At 34.2% G+C, this 23,936-nt stretch overlaps 1 protein-coding gene across 1 annotated transcript in view; it reads right to left on the reverse strand.

Moving 5' to 3' along the window:
- The window catches only part of IQCM (IQ motif containing M), a gene marked incomplete at both ends in the record, with an annotated part of 355,679 nt that overhangs the window by 54,233 nt on the left and 277,510 nt on the right, over positions 1–23,936 (reverse strand). The window contains one exon of the mRNA XM_080796315.1: positions 18,219–18,377. Coding sequence (XP_080652441.1) covers positions 18,219–18,377 — 159 coding nt within the window. The remainder of the gene's footprint in view (positions 1–18,218; positions 18,378–23,936) is intronic.

Here is a 23,936-nt window from a genome sequence, read left to right on the forward strand (position 1 = left end):
CTTGAGGAAAACAGGGAGAAAATTAAAGACTAGTACAAAGACAGTTGTGTTAATACTTACTTTGTCTAAAAAAAGTACTTTTCATAAAAAGCCAGGATGATCTGTGGAGCATGTGTATGTGGTGCGGGAGGGTGGACAGCAATGGGCCTGATGAGACTCTGAACCTGAATCATCATCACAGTTATAATTAAGGTCATGACCTTGAACAAGCCACTTAGCCTCTGTGCTCTCTGCTCAGTTCAAATGATTCTTTTCCAATACCTTCTAACTGGCTCCCTGTAAAAATGAAAGAGGAATTGGCAAAATGACATGTAATGTCCCTTCCGGGGCTTAAATATTCTAGTTATAAGTGGTTTTACAAAATACTGGAAGAAAATATGCCAAAATAATTATGACTCTCAGTCGTGTTTTCCTTTTCCACAATTTTGCAAGTTATCTGTAATTCACCTTTATATTAATTCATACATAAAAATATCAATGTCTAGGGCACTATGGTTGATCACTAATGTAATGGAGTGATGCTTACTCCTTAGTAAAAACAAGTGCACTATTGTAGATTATTTTGGAAGGGCCAGTTAAGCATACTATCAGTGCTTTATTTGAGGGCACTCTTTTCCGGAGAGCATGGAATAACTTAAAAGACATCCTGACAGTTCTCTCAAGATATCCCATGTCTCTGTTTCAGGGCTTATGCTCCTCTCTTGCAAAACCCTTACTATGTCCAACCTCTCGAGACTGCTTAGCAGAGCAAGTGGGAACACATAAGCACTTGTTTTACATCTCTCATCACTTCATATCTTCTACTGTAGTTAATTATGTATTGGTATCACTTCCCAAGCCTAAATCATAAACACAGGACAAAGGCTGTTTTATTTACTTTTGAATTCTCCTCATGTCTATCACACAGTACTGAACACAAGGCACTCAAAAAAGATTTGTGGAGTGACTGAACATGCTCTTACTACCTTGGATTTTTGCCTCCATTATGGTTAAATTATATTTTATTTATTAATAAAAATTTTAAATATTAACTGTGCCACACTATAGTATAGACATATCATGTTAATCTTTTAAGGAATCTGGAAATAAAGAAGTTTTAATATACTGATGGGAAAAAAGTATTCACCTTTAACATGAAAAACAAGAGCTTAAATGCTACTGTAATAGTTTATATATGATTCATGTAACAAAAAGTTAATGCATAAACGCCTACTATGTGCTAAGCATTCTCGTGTGGGAATAGGATAATTATAGAGTATGTTCTCAAAACCTTATGAACTATCAGAGGAAGAGATATTTCAAATAGGTATTATATTTTCACACCTGAAATGTAGTTTTAAATGCAAAACCAATTTAAATGGTTTTGTAAAATAAAATTAGAAAATGGTTTCATTCATTTCTCCATTATTTCAAATGCTGTATTTTTATTTTTATATGATAAGTATTCTTTTCACTATAGTTCAATACAGCAAAATAAAAAAAATTAAAGATAAATTTATCAGTGAAAAACAATGTAAACAGAGACCAATTTTTTAATTTTTTTAAAATTTTTAATGTATTATGTTAGTCACCAAAAAATACATCATTAGTTTTTGATGCAGTGTTCTAAGATTCATTGTTTATGTATAACACCCAGTGCTCCATGCAATAAGTGCCCTCCTTAATACCCGCCACCAGGCTCACCCATCCCCCACCTCTTTCCCTTTAAAAACCTCAGTTTGTTTCTCAGACACCACAGTCTTTCATGGTTCATCTCCCCTTCCGATTCCCCCCATTCACTTTTCCTTTCCTTCTCCTAATGTCCTTTATGTTATTCCTTATGTTCCACAAATAAGTGAAACCATATGGTAATTGACTCTCTCTACTTGACTTATTTCACTCAGCATAATCTCCTCCAGTTCCATCCATGTTGATGCAAAAGTTGGGTATTCATCCTTTCTGATGGCTGAGTAATATTCCATTGTGTATATGAACCACATCATCTTTATCCATTCATCTGTTGAAGGGCATCTCAGCTCTTTCCACAGTTTGGCTATTGTGGAGATGGCTGCTATGAACACTGGGGTACATATGGCCCTTCTTTTTACTATATCTGTATCTTTGGGGTAAATAACCAGTAGTGCAATTGCTGGGTCATAGGGTAGCTCTATTTTTAATTTGTTTTTAATTTAAAAAATTTTAATTTTTAAATTATTAGAAAGCCTTAGGAAGTTGCGAAGATAGTATGGAGGTCTCATAAAGACTATAGCTTACATATGGAAATTCAAAATGAAATTTTCCAAGTCCCTAACAATTTTTTTATTATTATTAAAACAAGAAATGTAGAGTAAAACTTGTAAAACGTACAGAAAAATTAGAAAAATCAGGCATATTAGAATAGTTAAAGTCTACTGGATTAACACAATATAAGATTAAACTTTGCATATTCTTATATTCAATTGATGCAACCATGTGAATATACACATCATTCCATTATAAAAATGTATTTTTATTTACCTATAAGTAAATACCCAGTAACATAATTTTAATGGTTATATAGAACTCCATTTTATTCATGCACCACAGTATATTTAACCATTTCCCTATTACTGGGACTTTACATTGTTTCAACATGTGCAGTAATTACAAGATTGTAATTACTATCATACATACATCTATACACATGATTTCTTTAAGATAAATTATTATACACCTGAATTCTGAAAAAATGATAATTTAATATTTTCTTGATGATTCAAAATAATCACATTTATGACAGTATATAGTAAGGTAGCAAGTACTTGCTTTAGGTTTAGAATGTCTGAGCTGAAATGCTGGTGGCATTCTCCAGTAGCTGAATGATTTAAGGCAAACTTATTTAGCCTTTCTAAGAAATGTTTCCTGTGTAAAATGAGTTTAATAATAACAACCATTAAATAGATTATGAAGATGAAATGAGAAAATTACATAAAACGTATAGTTCTTAGTCTTATTTAAACAGTACAAAATGGGGACACCTGGGTGGTTCAGTCAGCTAAGTGTCTAACTCTTGGTTTTGGCTCAGGTAGTGATTTTAGGGTCGTAAAATTGAGCCCCACAACACGCTCTCTGCTCAGCATGAAGTCTGCTTGAGATTTTCCCCCTCCCTCTCCCCCTACCTCTCCCCACCCCATGTTCTATCTTTCTAAGATAAATGACTAAGTCTTTAAAAGAAATGAAGAGTACGAAATAAATAAATGTGTTACATTAAATGTAATTTTACCATCATAACAATCAGTACCACAAACTGCTAAGCTCTTCAACCCATTTACCCCTCACTCAACAAACTAAAATTATAATTAGTTTTCAGCTTTCAGATATAATATATAGATTTCTTTTATAAATTACATATAACAAGAGCTGAGTGTCTGCATATATATGTGTGTGTATACACACACACAAATACATATAATTATTTATATATTTATTTTTAGCACACAGGATCTTACCAAGTATGAAACCTCTCTTAGGGAATATTTTGGAACTTTGAGGATGTGGTATTGGTTATCATAATTATTGGGAGGAGATAAAATGACTTGTATTGGGTAGGAACACAGGATACATTACTCCCTTCAACAAATAACCCAGTATGTACAACCAAAAAATGTCCAATGCCCTGCACAAATTTTAAATATTCTCCTATAACCTTATATAAGAAAATCACATTTATTTTTTACTGGTTTTATTGAGAAATAATTGACATGTATCACATATAAGTTCAAGGCATACAGCATGAGGGACTGATTTACATATACTGTGAAATGATTACCATAATAGGTTTAGCTAACATCCATCTTCTGATATAAACACAGTAAAAGATAGAAGAAAAGGAAAACAATTTCCTCCTTGTAATGAGAACTCTAAGGATTTACTCTCTTAACAAATTTCCTATATATCACGTACCTGTATTAGCTATAGTCATCATGTTGTACCTTACATCCCCAGTAGTTATTTATCTTCTAATTGGAAGCTTGTGCCTTTTGATCACCTTCTTCCAACTCCCCCTTCCCCCACCCCTTGCCTCTGGTGACAAGAAGTCAGATCTCTTTTTCCTTGACTTTTGTTGTTTTAGATTCCACATACAAGTGAGGTCATACAGTATTTCTTTTTCTCTGTATGTTTTTCTTTTAACATAATGTTTCAAGATCCATCAAGGTTCATCCAAGTTGTCACAAACAGTAGAACTTGCTTTTTACAGATACACACACATATATATATATGTACACACACACACATATACGTATATACATATATATATGTGTGTATATATCTCCTAACTTCTTTACCCATTTGTCCATCCATAGACGCTTGGGTTGTTTGTATGTGGAGTAATTCTATGTTAAATTTTTTGAGGAAACTCCATACTATTTTCCATAGTGGCTGTACCAGTTTGCATTCCCACCAACAGTGCATAAGGGTTTTCTTTTCCTTTTCTCCACAACGTCACCAATACTTACTTTTTTGTCTCTTTGATAATAGCCAACCTGTCAAGTATAATTTGATATCTCATTGTGGTTTCTCATTTGCATTTTTGATGATTAGTGAGCATCTTTTGATGTTGAGCATCTTTTCACGTGCCTATTGGCCAGCTGTATGTCTTTTTTGGAAAAATGTCTATTCAAGTCTTCTGTCTAGTTTTTAATCAGGTTATTTATTTTGTTTTTCATATAAAGTTGTGTAAATTTTTTATATATTTTGGATATTAACCCTAATCAGACATAATTTGCAAATATCTTCTGCTATTAAGCAGGTTTCCTTTCATCTTGCTGATGGCTTCCTTTGCTGTGAAAAAGTTTTTTAGTTTGATGTAATCCCATTTGTTTATTTTAGCTTTTGTTGCCTTGCCTAAAGAGACTGGTCCAAAAAAATATTGCTAAACCAACGTCAATGAGCTTACTTCCTATATTTCCTTTGTTCTTCCTTTTTTTTTTTTTTTTAGTTTTTATTTAAATTCCAGTTAGTTAATATTGTACATTATTTTATTTTTTCAGGTATACAATGTAGTGATTCAGCACTTCCATATAACACCCAGTGCTCATCACAAGTGTACTCCTTAATCCCCATCACCTATTTAACTTAGCCTCCCATGCACCTCCCCTCTGGCTATTTTCTTTTAGGAGTTTTATGGCTTCAGGTTCCACATTCAAGTTTTCAATTCATTTTGATTTAATTTTTGTATTTGGTGTAAGATAGTGTCCAGTTTCATTCTTTTACATGTAGCTGTCCAGTTTTCCCAACATAGTTTATTGAAGTGACTGTCTTTTCTCCATTGTATATTCTTGCCATTATTGTCATAGGTTAATTGACCATTAATGCATCGGTTTATTTCTGAACCCTCTATTCTATTCCATTGATGTATGCATCTGTTTTCATGCCAGAACCATTCCATTTTGATTAAGATAGATTTGTAGTGCTGTTTGAAATTCAGGAGTGTTTTGCCTTGAGCTTTGTTTTTCTTTCTCAACATTGCTTTGTCTATTTGGGGTCTTTTGTAGTTCCATACAAATTTTGGTATTCTCTGCTCTAGTGCTGTAAAAATTGCACTGGTATTTGACGGAGGTTGCATTGAATCTGAAGATTTCTTTGGGTAGTATGAACATTTTATCACTATTAATTCTTCCAATCCATAAGCATTGAATATCTTTCTATTTATTTATGTTGTCTTTGATTTCTTTCATCAACAATTTGGAGTTTTCTGAGTGCAGGTCTTTCACCTCCTTGGTTAAATTTACTCCTACGTATTTTATTCTTTTGGATGCAGTTATAAATGGAATTGTTTTCTTAATTTCCTTCTCTGGTAGTTTATTATTAGTGTATAGAAATGCAACTGATTTTTAACTTTATTTTTTAAAATATTTTATTTATTTATTTGACAGATATCACAAGTACGTAGAGAGGTAGGCAGAGATAGAGAGAGGGGGAAGCAAGCTTCCTGCTGAGCAGAGAGTCTGATGCAGGGCTAGATCCCAGGACCTTGAGATCATGACCTGAGTCAAAGGCAGAGATTCAACCCACCGAGCCACCCAGGTGCTTCTGATTTTTAACTTAAAATAAGTTAAAATATATTTCCTATGTTAACATTGTGTCTTGCAACTTTAGTGCATTCATTTATTAATCAAATAGTTTTCTGGTGGAGTCTTTACATTTTCTATATATCATAACATCATCTGCAAATAGTGAGTTTTACTTCTTCTTTTCCAATTTGGGTCCCTTAAATTTCTTTTTCTTGTCTACTTGCTCTGGCAAGGACTTCTAATATTGTGCTGAATATAAATGGCAAGTGTAGGCATCTGTGTGAAGTTCCTGATCTCAGGGGAAAAGCTTTAAGCTTTTTACTATCGAATATTATGTTACCTATGAGTCTGTCCTGTATGACCTTCTTATGTTATTTTCCTTCTTTACATGCTATGACAGTTTTTATCTTACATGTGTTTTGAATTTTGCAAAATGCTTATTCTGCATCTATTGAGACAATATGATTTTCACTTCTTGTTTTTTTTAAAGATTTTATTAATTTATTCATCAGAGAAAGAGAGAGAGAGAGAGAGACTGCACAAGCAGGGGGCATGGCAAGCAGAGGGAGAAGCAGGCTCTTCACTGAGCAAGGAGCCTGACACAGGACTCGATCTCTGGACACTGGAGTCACAACCCGAGCCGAAGGTAGATGCTTAACAGACTGAGCCACCCATTGTTTTGTTAATGTAGTGTATCACATTGATTGATCTGTGGAAGTTGAACCATCCCTGTATCCCTAGAATAAATCCCACTTGAGCATGGTGAATGATCCATTTAATCTATTGTTTAATTTGGTTTGCTAATATTTCACTGAGGATTTTTTCATCTGTTTTCTTCAGGGATATTGGTCTGTAATTTTTTTCTTTATTCTTCTCTCTCTCTCTCATCTCCCCTCTCCTTTTTGTGGTGTCTTTGTTTAGTTTTGTTATCAGGTTAATGCTGGCCTCATAAAATGAGTTTGGAAATATTCCTCTTCAATAATTTGAGGGTAGTTACTAACTTTTCTTTAAATGTTTGGAATAATTCATCTATGAAGCCATCTGGTCCTGGTCTTTTGTTTTTATGAGCTTTTACATTACTGATTTAATTGAATTACTTGTAATCAGTCTATTCAGATTTTCTATTTGTGATTCAGTCTTACAAAGTTGTGTCTTTCTAAGAATTTATCCATTTCTTCCAGGTTTTCTATTTTTGTTTTGTTTTGCTTTGAATTTTTAAGCTGAAGTTTTAATTGAATTATACACCACTATTACCATATTACAGAATCTAAATATGACTATATGTTTACCATTACCACTGAGATTTACCCTACCATTTTATGATTTTTTATGTTAATTATCATTCTTTTACTTCCACTCAAAGAATTCCCTTTAGCATTTCTTACAAGTCCGGTTTGGTGGTAATGAACTCCCTCAGGTTTTGCTTCTTTGGGAAAGTCTTTATCCCTCTTTTGTTTCTGAAGTACTGCTTTATCAAGTATAGAGTTCTTGATTGACAGATATTTTTCTTTCAATATTTTGAATCATTCCATTCTCTCTCAGCCTAAAAAGTTTCTGTTAAGAAACCTACAAATAATCTTGTGAGGAGAAGGGCAAGAAACTTCTTTTGTGCAAATTCTCTCTTTTCTCTGTTGTTCTTAACCCTTTTTAATTTTGTCTTTGACTTATGACAATTTAATTATTGTCTTAGTGTGTACTCCTCTTGAGGTTCAACCTATATGGCATCTAATGAAGGTCTAACAAAGCTGAGATCTATTATTCTGGGAGAAATTCTCATGAACGAGAATATGGTTTCTCTCGTGTCTGAAGTAAGAGTAAATGGGCATTGAGTGAGTCTCTCTCCTGTGAGCTTTAATATATTCCTTTTGTTATATCAATTTTGACTATCTAGAGACACTTTTATGCAAACTTTCAAATTCTTTATTGAATTTTGAAGTTGAATTTATTACCTAAAACACTCTTTAACATATAAGAAGTTACTCTAATCTGTAATTTTACATATTACTTATATATTTAAAATAGGTATTACCTAAAATAATCATTAACATATGAGGAGAGATTAAAGCGTGTGTGTATAATGTAGTTATAAACTATGTTAATAAGATCTGAACAGTGTAAGGGCATATAATTCCAAATGATTATTTTGTTATACCTGGCATTGTATAGTATGTCACCAATTTATCAAACTTTATAAAACCACTGTCTTAAAGAGTCTTGTGTTAGGTTGTAACACAAGGAGTATTTTTAAAAGGGGGAGGGAATTTCTTTTTCTTTTTAATTTAAACTCAATTAGTCAATACCTCATTAGTTTCAGATGTAGAATTCAATAATGCATCAGTTGCATATAACACCCAGTGCTCATGACATCATGTGCCCTCCTCAATGCCCATCAACCAGTTATCCCATCCCTCCACCTTTCCGCTCTAGCAACCTTCAGTTTATTTACTATAGTTAAGAGTCTTTCATGGTTTTTCTCCCTCTCTGATGACTTTCCATTCAGTAAAGGTGGAGCGGGGGGACTACCTAGAACAAAGTTAGTTCCCACAACTTTCCACAACATGGAGGTCACATGCTCTTCCCATTGACTATAGCACTATCTTCTCCTCTTTATTTAGTAACTGTAATCCATGCTGTAAGAACAACTCATATGTCATCTTCTTTATAAAATCATCTTTCATACTGCCAGATGTAGTCATTTCCTTTTCTTAGGCTCACAATTATACTTAATTGCTTGTATCAATTAGCAAGAAATCTTGAATTTTTTCTTTATGTGCTTATTTACTGGGAATAACATTTCTTCATACTCTTAAGAAAAGCTTAAGAGTTCTACAGCTATAGTAATAAATTAAAACTACAACTTACTTTTTAAGCCTCTTTAACCAATCAATTATAATTGTGATAAATAATGCCCAGAACAAGTTTTAAACCTGTTTAATCAACCAGTGGTAGCTCAATTCCGGAAACATACTTCTGAAAACCAACCAACAGGTGAAAGATCTTACTTTTGAAAGCTAATTAATGAACAAAAGTCTCTCTATTAACACATTTGAAGGCTAGTCAATCAACAGCTTGTTTTTTCCTGAGGAACCATACCCTAAATCTTATGTCATTTCACTTCCACTGCTAAAAGCCACTAATCACTAACTTGCATGTTATGTAACAGATTATCCCAAATTAAAAGCCTAAAACAGTATTTTTCTCACATAGTTTCTGAGACTCAGGAATTGGAATGGATTTTCTAGGTGGGTTAGGCCACGATCTCTCATGGGGTTGCCATCCTCTGAAAGACTCATGTAGAGACTCCTCTTACATGTTTCATTACTCATACAGACCTCAACTCTTTTTTTTTTTTTTAATAGACCTCAACTCTTTACTGGTTGTAGGCAGATACCTTCAACTTATTAGCACAAAGACCTCTCAACAGTTCTTTGAGTTCTTTGTGTGTGTGTGTGTGTTGTATTTTCTCATTTTTAAAAAAAATTCTTGTTTATTTTCAGCATTCCAAGATTCATTGTTTATGCACCATACCTAGTGCTCCTTGCAATACATGCCCTCCTTAATACCCACCACCAGGATAACACATCCCCCCACAACACTCCCTTCCCAAACCCTCAGTTTGTTTCTCAGAGTCCATAGTCTCTCATGCTTTGTCTCCCCCTCTGATTTACCTCATTTCACTATTCCTTTCCTTCTAATGTCCTCATGTTATTCCTTATGCTCCACAAGTAAGTGAAACCATATGATAATTGACTTGACTTACTTCAACAGTTCTGCTGAGACCTCTATCACATGACTTACCTCTATCCACTTGACTTACTTCAACAGTTCTGCTGAGACCTCTATCACATGGCAGCTGGTTTTCCTCAGAGAAGTTTATCTAAGAGGGAGCAAGGCTGGAGCCACAAAATCTTCCACAAAAGCTTCTGTGACCTAGCCTCAGAGGTAAAACACTGTAATTTTGCTTGTATTCTGTTGATAACAAAGACCAACCCTGATACAGTATGTATATTTCCACAAAAGCATGGATCATTGGGTCCATCTTGGGGGCTAGCTACCTCTCTTCCCCAAAACCCTCATTATAGCAATAGTCTGCTTTGCCCAGAATGACTGTTTAACCAGCATAACTCTCCTTTACTTAGATGGACAACAAACTGAGCTTGCAGTTTTTATTTCAGATATTGAGTGTTGCTGTCATCCTTTGTCATTTTTGAGGTGTTCTCCCAAGACTTTTTTTTTTCTTTTGGAAGATTTTTATTTGGTAGCTATTTGTTTGTCCCATAGACCAATTAAAATGCTCACTGAGACTGACTGAGCCAAAACTCTGATAGTGCTTTGGATTTGCTAGAGTGTGAACACTTCTAGGGGAGGGATTAGGCTTAAGTTATTTTTCAAGCTGTATTGTCAAGAACATAGTTGATACTCAGTTAATGCTTGTTGAATAAATAGATGCAGAATTCAGATATAGAAACATAATCCTAAAATTTTCATTTTAAAAGGTTGAGAAGTATTGAGTGGTAGATTATTGTAAATATGCAACTCACATTTCCTTTAGCTTATAGATCAGATGCCACATCTTAATTTCTTTCTCAAATGCTTCCAACCTGCTTGATGAAACTGGATGGATGAGAGATATATCTCTGATTTGTCAATGAAGTCCAAGAAAAAATGGAATTCACATAGAATACATTCATTCCATTAAATGAGCAAGACCTAATACATCATTCTAAAGTATTTGTAATAACTTGCCCACAGTTGAAGAACTTTCACCAGATACAATATAGCATTCATTTTTATCTTTCTGTGAATAATTTCTGTAAGTATATTAAATGATGAAAGTTTTAACAAATGGAGCCATCATCTAAAAATAAAATACTATTTTATTTTTCCACCAGCAATTACCCTTATGAAAGTAGAGTCACATAATTTGCTCTTAACAAAGAAAAACAAAGGGACACTAAATAACATAATGTGGAGATGCTGGCAGTTTAGAGTTGGTAAAAAGGGAGATCAATGGGTATATACCCAGACAACTTTTTAAGCCCAACTGAATATAATATATAGATTTTAGTGATATTATTCTCCTCAAGCAAGCAGGTAATCCATAGGTTAATCAAGGCATTGAACTAACCAGAGTACATTTAAACTTATCCAAACCATAATAGACCATTTCCTCCACTTGCACATATATAAGTCATATAAAGTATATGAAGCTTGCTTAAAATCAGGATTTATTTGAGTTTTTCATTTTTCAATAATTAATCTTATAGAATATCCCTAAAGAACAGGTTCAAAAATTAGTGTCTATATCCCAAATAAGTTAAGGATAATCAGGAATAATCAAGATACCAAATTTAAGAAGGCAAAATAAATTCTACCCATATCAATAATTAAAGGAAATATGGCCCCCCAAAAAGGAAAAATTAATGATGGACAGAAATACAAATACTGATATGTGTATTTTAAAGATTATTTATTTGAGGGGGAGAGAGAAAGTGGGGTGGGGGGGACAGAGGGAGAGAATCTTCAAGGAGACTCCCTGCTGAGAGTGGAGCCCTACACAGGGCTTGATCCGAGGACCCATGAGATCATGACCTGAGCCAAAACCAAGAGCTGGATGCTTAACTGACTAAGCCATCCAGGTGCCCCCAACACGTGTATTTTAAAAGCAGAACATGTAGAAGCTGGATTATATTCACAATAAATTAGATATATTGGATTATCATATCTTCTGAGTTCCATCACTTAAAAGAAAGGAGAAAATTTGGGAAATGTTTAGAGAGAAGTGTCAGAAGACATTAAGGATTAGAAAGAGGACTTCTGAGGGTTAATATTTTTAAAAGCCTATTATTGAAATAGATTCTTATTAATCTATACATAGCCTTAACTTTGTGGATAGTGAAAAAGTTACAACTGCAATGAAGAATGTGTAAGAAAAGAGTCTTATGTTGCAGAGTAGAAAGTTCTGAGAGAGATAATCTTAAAAAAAAATCAGACCTGACTGTCAAGGACAATTATGTAATTGTCAGAGTCTTTAAAGATGGCATTATCATTTGGTTAATGTACATCAGATCTTGCCTGAAGGCAGTGGAATAAACTGAATAGCATAAAAGATATCTTGTAATTTTATAATGGGTAACAAAACAGTGATTAGAACAGGAAATCAGTTCCAGTATTAATTACATAACTTAAATAACCATATGTTATAAGAGTAAGAAAAATTTACTATATGAAGGGCTGGAAATGATACATGGAAAAGAAGTAGTAGAACTAGAGGTCTTTGCTCATTATTCAGGATCTGAACTAATTAGAAACCTTATATTAATATAATAATATGGTTCCAGTTAAGAATGCACCATTGGATTGAGAAAGTAATTTAATCATTCATTTGTATTCTCTAAATGATTTTCTTGAAAGATAATGGCTAACCTACTCCTTTCAAGGTATTCCCATTAGAATTCCAGGAGTTCCTTAATATAATCTACAGCTTCCAGGTTGAAAATCCACCAAAGTCACAAAAACTTAATGAAGGTGAGAAACAAGTTCAGTGTATCTGTGACAGTCTTTAAGACCAGGGAACTGAAGGACAGACAACTCCTAAGAAAAGGTAACAAAAGATACAAGCCGTCTAAAAGGCTTGTTAAACTTATTTTCTGAAAATAAGTTTGTCAAAACATATGTTCCTAGAGGAAAATGTAAAGCTTTTTTTTTTTTTTTACTTCATTGATCTAAAATTATAAAATTATGATTCAGAAGAAATACTTGGTATATATTAACCAATTTGAATACATGACTTGTGCTTCATTCCAGTGAGATTCAAACCACTGTAATATGAATTATGGGGTGTAAAAACATGGATATAATGAATATTTTTAGAATATGTATGGTCCTAATACTACGTAATTTGTTAGCAACTCATGTCATTTATAGAGCATTCAGTAATTCTATTAACTACTCCTCAGTTCTTGCTGATGATACTTCTCTAAATCTACAGAGTGAAATCAATAAACAGGAGTGCTTACATTGTGGAGTATTATTAATGTTGGGACACGTAATAAATTCTCAGAGCTATCTTCCCTAAAATGTTTCTAGTGGGGCAGATACTGAGTTTCAGAAAGCACTCCTGTAATAGACTAATCTTTCTCAAGGCAAATGCTGCAAAATATTTTGTCTATCAATTTAATAACAACTGTAATTCACAAAGATGCAAGACCTTGGTCACTTACGAAAAAGAGAAAAGATAAGCATAAAACCTCAGAAGATGGAATCTTTAACTTACAACAGTGCCTCTTGCATATTTCCTTTATGTTTGTTTTATTTGTACCAAGTGTTCACAAATGGGCTATAAACAATGAACACAAATCTTTTAGAATGATATGGGTCACACTGTGGTAAATGTTCAGGTGGAAAATAGCAAAGAGTAGATAGATCGCAACCAGGGTCTTGATTCATCTTATAGAGCCTAAAACTCTCAATTATCTTTTTCATAATTTTCCTTCTCTTTCCCTCCTCTTCTTCCTCTATGCTTCCTATCAGAAAACAGCACTTAAGTATATGCCATTATATGCACTAACCCCATGAGACTACAGTAAATCTGTGGCTTTCTTTAGATAAGTTCTAAACTGCTGGTTTTAAAACTTAAAGAGAAATCATTTCTCAAAAATATTACCAAAATACAAATTTCACTATCTTGGTTCTTTAAATTTATGTTTTCAAGTTTACTTTTATAGCTTCATTGAAGTATAAATGAAAACTGCACATATTTAAAGTGTACAATTTGATGAATTTTGGCATAGACTTACTTACATGAAAACATCAGCACAGTGACAATAATAAACTTTTCTATCACCCCAAAATTTCATAACCCACATTTCACTTCCGCTCCCCCCATCTCAGGTATACATAGATTTGCTTCTGTCATAAGATTTAGCTTGCATTTTCTAGACTTTTATATAAATGGAATCATACTCTTGACCTCTTTTTTTTTTTTGTCTGATTTCTTTCATTCAGCATATTCTTTTGAGATTCAGCCATGTTGTTAACTGTTTCAATACTGTCAATACTTTGTTCTTTTATATTGCTGAGTAAGAAGTATTCTGCAAGGGTATATCACAATTTGTTTATGATTTCACCTGTAGATAGGCATTTGGGTTGTTTCTAGTTTGAATCTTTTATTTAAAAATGGATCTATGAATATTCACAGACAAGTCTTTATATGGATTTATACTTTCTTTTGCCTTGGTTAAATATCTAGGAGTGGTATGGTGGGATCATAAAAGAGATATATATTTAATTTTTTAAGAAAATATCTAACTGGGTGTGGCGCATAAACAATAAATTCTGGTACACTGAATAGAAATTTAAAAAATTAAAAATTAAAAGAATTCCATTGTTACAAAGTTACTTTGACAAATTTCCTCCTTTCTCTCACTATATCTCATTTCTCTCTGTATATGTGAGGTATACCTGGAACTTGGTACATTTGTGTTTAGGTGTGTATAGTGATTTGTTGCTCTTTTTCTTCATATTTTTCTGTATCGATTTATTTCAAATTATGGAATTTGTATCATTTCAGTAAACTATAAATTCATTATTATTTAAAAAAAAGAAAATATCAAACTATTTTGCAAAACGTTTCGACCATTTTACATTTGCACTGGCAGAATATTAGTGTTAAAGTTGCCACCCATCCCTGTCAGCACTTGGTGTGTTGAGTTTTTAATTTTAGCCATTATAGTAAGTGCTTATTCCATTGTGTTTAATTTACATTCCCCTAATGAGTATTAATGATGCAATCTTATCTGGACTTGTTTGCCATTCATATAAATTATTTTCTCTTGTGTTTATTTCTTAAATAATTCTTGTGTTTATTTCTAAAATCTTACTTACAGTAAAATTCACTCTACATTCATTCATTCATTCTACAGTTCATTTCAACTAATTTTTAGAGTCATATAACCACTATCATGATCAAGAAACAGAATAATTCCATCACTCTATGAAGTCCCTCATGCTGCCTTTTTATAACCAAACCCTCCTACATCTATAAGCCCTGCTTATAGCTTGTAGGACTGATCTGTCCTTATAGTTTTGCTTTTTCCAAAATGTCATTTAAATAGAATCTATATATAACCTACAAATTAGCTTCTTTCACTTAACATGACACATCTGAAATTCATGTTGTTGTGTGTGTCAAAAGTTCAATCCATTTTATAGCTGGAAATACTTCACTGTGTACATGTAACAAATTTTGTTTATCTACTCACCAGTTGAAGAATATTTATGTTGTTTCCAGCTTTTGGCAATTAACCCTTTATTTTACTAGAGATTTTATTTATCTATTTGACAGACAGAGATCACAAGTAGGCAGAGAAGCAGGTGGAGAGACCAGGAGAGGCAGGTTCCCTGCTGAGCAGAGAGCCTGATGCGGGCTGATCCCACGACCCTGGGATCATGACCTGAGCTGAAGGCAGAGGCTTTAACTCGCTGAGCCACCCAGGCACCCCCCAGCTTTTGGCAATTAGAACTAAAGCAACTATATACACTTATAAGTTTTTGGTCAACAAACAATTTCATTTCTCTTGGGTAATTACTCGGAGTAAGGTGGCTGGGTCTACGGTTAGAGTAACTTAACTTTATAAGAAAGCACCAAAATATTTAGAAATTGATTGCATCATTTTGCATTTCCACCAGTAATGAATGAGTTTTTAGTTGCTCTACATCCTTGCCAGACTTGGTGTTGTCATATTTTCAAATTTTATTTTAGTCTTTCTAATAGGTGAATATTCCCATTGTAGCTTTAATTTATATTTCCCTAATGACTAATGATGTTGATCCTCTTTTCATGTGCTTATTCACCATCTGTTTACCTTCTTAGTCTATTTGGTTTTGCCAAAATACAAAGTTAACTCATAGAAGGAGAGTCTTTTGAACAAATAGCACTAGCACATCTGGATATCAACATACTAAATTAAAAAAACAAAAACAAAAACAATACAAAAACCAAGTACAAAAAACAAAAACAAAACAAAAAGGCAAGTAAAAAGAATAACTCAGGATAGATTTTATACTGATATATAAAACCTAAAAGTATAAAATTTCTAGAAGAAAACCTTGTGACTAGAAGTCTGACCAATATATCTTGGCTATCACAATAAAAACATAAAGAATACAAGGGTATTTCCCTGATGCTGAGTGATGTTGAGCACTTTTTCATGTGTCTCTTGGCCATTTGGATGTCTTTTTTGTAGAAATGTCTGTTCATGTCTTCTGCCCATTTCTTGATTGGATTATTTGTTCTTTGGGTGTTGAGTGTGATAAGTTCTTTATAGATTTTGGATGCTAGCCCTTTATCTGATATGTCATTTGCAAATATCTTTTCTCATTCTATTTTTTTTTTTATTTTGTTGACTGTTTCCTTTGCTGCACAACAGCTTTCTATCAGGAAAATACAAACCAAAACCACAGTGAGATATCACCACACACCAGTTAATTTTAGCCAGTCGGAAATGATAGGTGTTGGTGAGGATGCAGAGAAAGGGAACCCTCCTGCACTGTTGGTGGGAATGCAGGCTAGTGCAGCCACTCTGGAAAACAGCATGGAGGTTCCTCAAAAAGGAACTTTCAAAAAGTTGAAAATAGAGCTGTCCTACAACCTAGCAATCGACTACTGGGTATACCCTAAAGATATAAATGTAGTGATCTGAAGGGGCATGTGCACCTCAATGTTCATGGCAGCAATGTCCACAATAGCCAAACTATGGAAAGAATCTAGATGTCCATCAATAGATGAATGGATAAAGAAGGTGTGGTATATATATACAATGGAATACTATGAAGCTATCAAAAAAATAACACAAATCTTGCCATTTGCAATGATGTGGATAGAATTAGAGGGTATTATGCTAAGTAAAAAAGTCAATCAGAGAAAGACAATTATTATATGGTCTCTCATATATGAGGAATTTGAGAGGCAGAGCAGGGGTGGGGGGAAGGGAGGGAAAAATCAAACAAGATGGGACTGGGGAGGGAGACAAACCATAAGAGACTCTTAATCTCAGGAAACAAACTGAAGGTTGCTGGAGGGGGGTGGGAGGGATAGGGTGGTTCAGTGATGGACACTGGGGAGCGTATATGCTATGGTGAGTGCTGTGAACTGTGTAAGACTGATGATTCATTGACCTGTACCCCTGAAACAAATAATACATTATATATTAATAAATTTTAAAATATGAGGGTAAACTAGACTTCATCAAAATTAAAAACCTCTCTTCAAAAGGCATTATAAAAAGAGAGAAAAAACAAGACACAAACTAGGAGAAAGTATTTTCAAAGAATATATGTTAAAGGATTTCTATTCAGAATATCTAACAGACTTTTTAACACTGACAAATAAAAAATATATATTAAAAAACGGTCAAGATTTGAACAGATACTTCACCAGCAATGACATACAATGACAAATACATGAAAACATCATCTACTAGAAAAATGTAAATGAAAACCACAATGGAATACCAATACATATCTATTAGAAAGACTAAAATTAGAAAAACTGATTAAACCAAGTACTTATGTAGCTGTGGAGTGAATGCAGCTCTCAGATCTCTGCTGATGGGCAATATGAAATAACTGAACTACTTTGGAAAACAGGTTAGTTAAGACAAATGCAAGCATTTGTCTAGACACAGACCTGTGCAGGAATGTTCATGGGAACTTTCCTTATATTACCATGTTTTTGAAAGTAACACAAATGTCCATAATCAGGTGAATGAAAAAACACAGTATGTTTCCACTATTCTCAAGGAGGCACCAAAGTGTAAAATAACCACTTTTTAAGTTGCAGGCATAATACTTAACAACTGAAATGAATATTCTATAGGGCCTATGTATTACCCTATAGTATCTAAGTGACAAATGAGAGTTCTAAAAAGGATCATTTCTTCTTTTTTTTTAAGTTTTTTTAATTAACATATAATGTATTATTTGTTTCAGAGGTGCAGGTCTGTGATTCATCAGTCTTACACAATTCACAGCACTCACCATAGCATATACCCTCCCCAATGTCCATAACCCAGCCACCCTATCCCTCCCACCCCCAACCCCTCCAGCAACCCTTAGTCTGTTTCCTAAGATTAAGGGCCATTTCTTCTATATTATAAAAAGAAATAATAAGATTCAGCATCTTACCTATATATCTGTATCCTTCTTCCCCATTTACTATGGGTCTCAGCCAAGTTGACCTAAGTCGTATATTATTATGCACGTGGGCACCTTGAGGAGGATAGAGCGTAAATAACATTTCAATTGCATTGTACTTCTTGATGAGTTCAGAATATTTCTCATGGTCTGTAAAAAAAAAGGAATATTAAAAAATTTTTAAATTTTAGACATTTTTGTCTAATATGTTTCTTGTAAGTGAAGTAATTTAAAACTATTTACTAATTCAAATGCTAATGGCTATGTTGATAGTGTGGGGGGTTTTTTAGCCCAAGGTACTTCATCAACAATCTTACTTTCCAGATAATTCCTAGCAAAAATTAAGGAGTAAGGATTTTACAAATATCATCTTCAAACACTGTAAGTTTAAAGAAGTATAGTTAATAGGTACAGTAAAAAGTAGGGTAGCCAATGAATAGCACCCATATTATACATAACATGACCATATATATTTTTTAACTGCCATTAAACAATGAAATCAGATTAATCTGACAAAAATGTTGACTAAACATAGAGTTCCCCAAAGCGGAATGACTGAATTAATATTTCTAGGTTATGATCTGTAGGAAAATATAATGGTATGTATACAAATACTTATATACCACTCAATATATACAAGGAATTTTTCCAAGGGCTTTTAAACAGTAATTGTTAATTTTCATAGAACATCTATAAGGCATATCCTATTATTACTTCCATTTTATATAAAGAATTTGAGGCCCAGAGAAATTAAAGAACTTGCCTAAATCTTGAAGTCTATAAATGATGCAATTAGGCTTTGGATTATCTAAGAAAACTCTGATTTGTTAAAAAAAAAATTGTCAACCAAACATAAAGTGCATTAACTAGTAAATGAAGAAACTAGAATTCAAAAGTGATTTGAACTGCAGAATGAAAAATCTTTGGTTATGGACCCTGGGCCTCCACTTTGCAACTTCAGTTTTTGGTTGATAAGCAATTGTCCAAAATTTAATAAGACAATCTCCTGAGCAAAGAATTCAAAGAGACTCTACCTAGAAACTTTTCAAAGAAAAAAGAAATACTGATGTAAATCTTCATTTATAACCCTGTTACATTTTTGTTCTTTCCTTCCTGATTTCCTTCCTTTCTTCTTATATTCCTTTATTTTGTTAAATAGTATATTTTGGGTACAGTAAGTATAAAGCAGTATGACATAATGCTTAAATGATTAAGAAAGGAGATTTGTTGGTGGGCTGTGTGCCAGGTATCAATCTATTACCTCACTCCTCATCCACCTTTTACCGTCCTGCTTGTAAGACTAGAACACTTCTTCGCCATAAGGCACAATTTTAAGCATCTTCCATAGAAAACCACAAAGTGAACTAGACGATGAAAGGGCTCTTCCTCTTTTTGGGTAGTTCTCTCTGTTAGCTCTCACAGTGCACAGTACCCAGCAGGGTAGGGCAATTTCTGGGGGTGTCTCCTGGAACCACCCCCCACCACACTCACACTGGGAGCTTCCCACCAAGTTTATGGTGCAGCACTTTCCACACTGTGACACCTCCCTATGGATAGTTCCCCAAGAACCCCAGAAAGTGACTTTCTTATGAGTTCCTCTAGCCTGCTATCTCAGTGAACTTCTCTGCTATTCACTGGGCCAGAGCTATGCCCTCTCCAAGATGTGCTTCCATGGAGGGGGGGGTGGGGTGGGGGTAGAAGGTCTTCTTTAAAATTTGTTCTTTCCAGGACACCTGGGTGGCTCAGTCAGTTAAGTGTCTGCCCTCAGCTCAGGTCATGATCCCAGGGTCCTGCGATCAAGTTCTACATCAGGCTCCCTGCTCAGTGAAGAGCCTGCTACTCCCTCTGCCTACTCTGCCTGCCACTCTCCCGCCTGAGCGCTTGCTTGCTCTCTCTCTCTCTCTCTCTCTCTGACAAATAAATATATAAATAAAAATCTTTAAAAAAATGTTTTTTATTCTTTTCCTTGTGTGCTCTGCCTCAGACCTAGGAGTACCTGCCACTACCTATACGTGTACTTCTCAATTTTTTAGAGTTATTTTTACCCCTTACTAGTAGATCATAATTAATAATTCTTTACATTAAATTCTTCCTGCTCAAGTTACTGTGTAGTTTCTATTTCCTAATTGGACCCCAGCTGATATAGACAGACCTGGGCCTTAATGTTCAAATCACCATTAACAAGGTGTAAAATATTAGACAAATCAGTTTATCTTCAGGTGATAATATTTGTCTCATAAAATTGTTGCTAGGATAATCCTAACATTTAGGTGATATAAGATATATAAAGCATTTATATGGCATCATATCTTTATGTACTAGATGAATGTGTTATCAATTTTCATCTAGTACTATTTCAATAATAACAGAAATGATGAGAGAGTCAGAAAATAATAAATAATATGTACTGTGTCTTTCAGTTATACACATATTAGGGACTTTTCTGCCTCCTTTTAAAAGGGAGAGTTCAAAATTCCTCTGTGGAGCACCTATTTTATATGCGTGCTATCTGTGTCAACACCCACAAACATCATCTGTCAAGAGCATAGAGGAAGCTGGAACTATTATAAAGCAGTGCTGAAGAGTGAACATGCTCTATTTTTTTTGTTCAGTCGTACTTCTTCCAGAAGTTGAGAGGGGAGCTCCTCAGGCAGGGTGTGACCTCCCGAGTTGTAAAGGAGGCTAGGATACAGCATTGTATCATGAGAAATCACACGGCAAATAAAATACAATGCTGAAGTTTTTCATGATGGACAAGATAAGGAAACCAGGTAGATCAGAGTTTCTTTCTTTGAAATCATAAAGAAAATTAAAGTAAGAAAAACTAGCAATAATTGCAGCTATTTAGCGTGAAAAGATAGAATTACACTTGAGGTTTCTCCCCTCCCCAACATTTGTATCTTTCTAACCCCTTTAGTTTCAAAAAGGATGTTTAGTAATGTTATTTGATAGGATTATGCTTACTAGTTTCAATACTGTATTATGCATAAAAACAAATGTTTCCAATTTCAGGCAAAATAAATGTCTTAAACTAAAATCTCTATGGCAGTGAACGTAGAACTGCCACTTTTTCTTACTGGTATATCCTGATTAATACTAAGCAGAAACACATGAAGTCGGTGGAATGTTGCCCTTGCTAGGATAGTAAGACATGGTGCTAATTCTAACAGCAGACTCACATTGAAGGTTTCTAGCTCAGAGTCCTGCTAATGTCACCATTTGCCATCAGGTAACACAAATGGAGGCGTGGATCTTATACAAACAAGGCATTATGATTTTTGAATAATTGTACCTTCCTTCATAATATTGAAGATGATTACAGATAAACACTTCAAATTTTAGAAAACATATAGCTTATAAAACATGTTCTCTTTCTATTTTATTACATATGTCATCCCAAGATAAAAATAGGAATTTAACTTCTGTTGCTGATATTGATAATTTTTGTTATTTATGGAGCAACTTCCTTTCACTGCCATATTGGATTCAGATGTAGTAATACTTTTCTCAGAACTCACAATAAGAGTTCTTATTCACCTCTTCCTCCCCAAGCTGTATGTGCAGTAAAAATCTGAAGATCTTCCATGTATGTATCCTAGGTCTGGTTCTGTGGCAAAAGCCCACACGAAATTTCTCTATTGCTCCCAGGTCACCAAGTAGTTAACTGTCTTCATTAGAGATAGCAGTGGTTTATAGTGGTTATAGTGGTTCATACAGAGATAGCAGAGGCTGTGGAGCTGAACTGCCTGGGTATGAATCTGGATCTGCCATTTATGAGCTGTGTGACCTGAAGCAAGTTATCTAACCTCATTCCAGTTCAGTATCATAATAAAACTGTCCACATTATAGTGTTGTTATGAAGACTACAAGGGTTAATGTAAGTAAAGTTTTTAGAAGAGTATCTAGTCTTTAGAAGAACACCCAGTCAATAGCCAGTATTATTTAAGCATTAGTTATTACTATTATTATGATGACCTTCATTTAAAAGATGCTGGTACAGCCTCTATCCTATTTAGATAATGATAGCAGTTCCTGTCTCTTCCTCCATCTTGCTTGCTTGTGGGTGGATGGAAGAAAGGTCAGTTGTCTTGAAGCCTTTGCCTTTTCGGATCACTCCTACATTATTCTGGATGCTCTATGGGTCAGTGGTTCCCACTGGATGGTGATCAGAAGTTTTTGTTAATTGGTCATTTGTGGGCTACTAATTGGTGTTATGGTGTTCTTCCTTGTCATTATTATTAACAACATTTTGTTGGATCTAAGATTTACAGATATTGAAGGCCCCATCAATTTACATAGCCTAAGAAATATAAAGGACTAGAAATTTAACTATGGCATACCATTGATTATAAGACATAGGTTAATTTCGGCAACACTAAAATATGAAAGTATGCATCTAGAGTTAACAAAATGTGGCAAAATCAAGCAACCTAGCTACTTACTTTAGAACTCCACTTAGGTAACAAATAAGCATCTCAAAGTTCTATATGCCAAAACATGTCCTGTGCCAGGGTTTTTTGTCTCAGTAAATAACATTTATCTCTTTTTTTCCTTTCATGTAGATAAAAGTGTTTTCTTTTTAAGTATATAGCTTAATGTGTTTAGCAAATGTTAATATAAAGCAAATATCAAGATATAGAGCATTGTCATCACCCCAGAAAGATTCCTGATACCATTTCTAGTTAACCTCCCACCCCTTCAAAGGCAACTGTCATTCTCCCATCTATCTTTATAGTTTTATTCTTTTTTTAAATTCAATTAGCCAACACATACCACATTATTAGTTTCAGAGGTAGTGTTCAACAATTCATCAGTTGGATATAACACCCAGTGATCATCTCATCATGTGCCTTCCTTAAAGCCCATCACCCAGTTACTGCATCCCCTCACACACCATCCTTTTAGCAACCCTCAGTTTGTTTCCCATAGTTAAGAGTCTTTCATGCTTTGTCTTCCTCTCTGATTTCTTCCCATTCAGTTTTCCCTCCCTTTCGTTATGGTCCTCTTTACTGTTTCTCATATTCCACATATGAGTAAAACCATATGATAATTGTCTTTCTTTGATTGACTTATTTCACTTAGCATAATACCCTCCAGTTCCATCCACATCAATGTAAAGTGTAAGTATTCATCATTTCTGATGGCTGAGTAATATTCCATTGTATGTATATATACCACATCTTCTTTATCCATTCATCTGTCAATGGACATCTGGGCTCCTTCCACAGTTTGGCTATTGTGGAACTAGCGTCCATCTAATGATAGACTCTAGAAAAAAATTATCACCTATACTGACACAAACAACTTAGTCTCCTAAATAGTCTTCTTGCCCTTCCAGTCTTATCTCTAAACAGCAGCCATAATAATATTTTTAAAATGTATTTTTATACATTTTCTTATTCAATGGTTTCCTGATGCTCTTAAAATAATGTCAGCTCTTTACTGTGTCCTAAAAGATTCTGAACATTCTGGCTCTGCCACTTCCTCCACCTCTAACAACCTTGGCTTTCTTTCAGTTTCATAAATACACCTTGCTTCCTCCTGTTTCAGAACCTCTGCACAAGATGTTCTACCTGCCTGGCATGTTCCCCTCTCCTTCCCTCCATTACCTCAGCAATTTCTATACCTCCTTCATGTCTCTCCCAAGAGTCTCCTGTGACCATCACCAAACTAGATCAATATAAGATCCCAGAGTTATTGTTCTCTGCA

The sequence above is a fragment of the Martes martes genome (genome assembly GCF_963455335.1).
Source record: "Martes martes genome assembly, chromosome: 2".
In the NCBI taxonomy this organism is placed as follows: Eukaryota; Metazoa; Chordata; class Mammalia; order Carnivora; family Mustelidae; genus Martes; species Martes martes.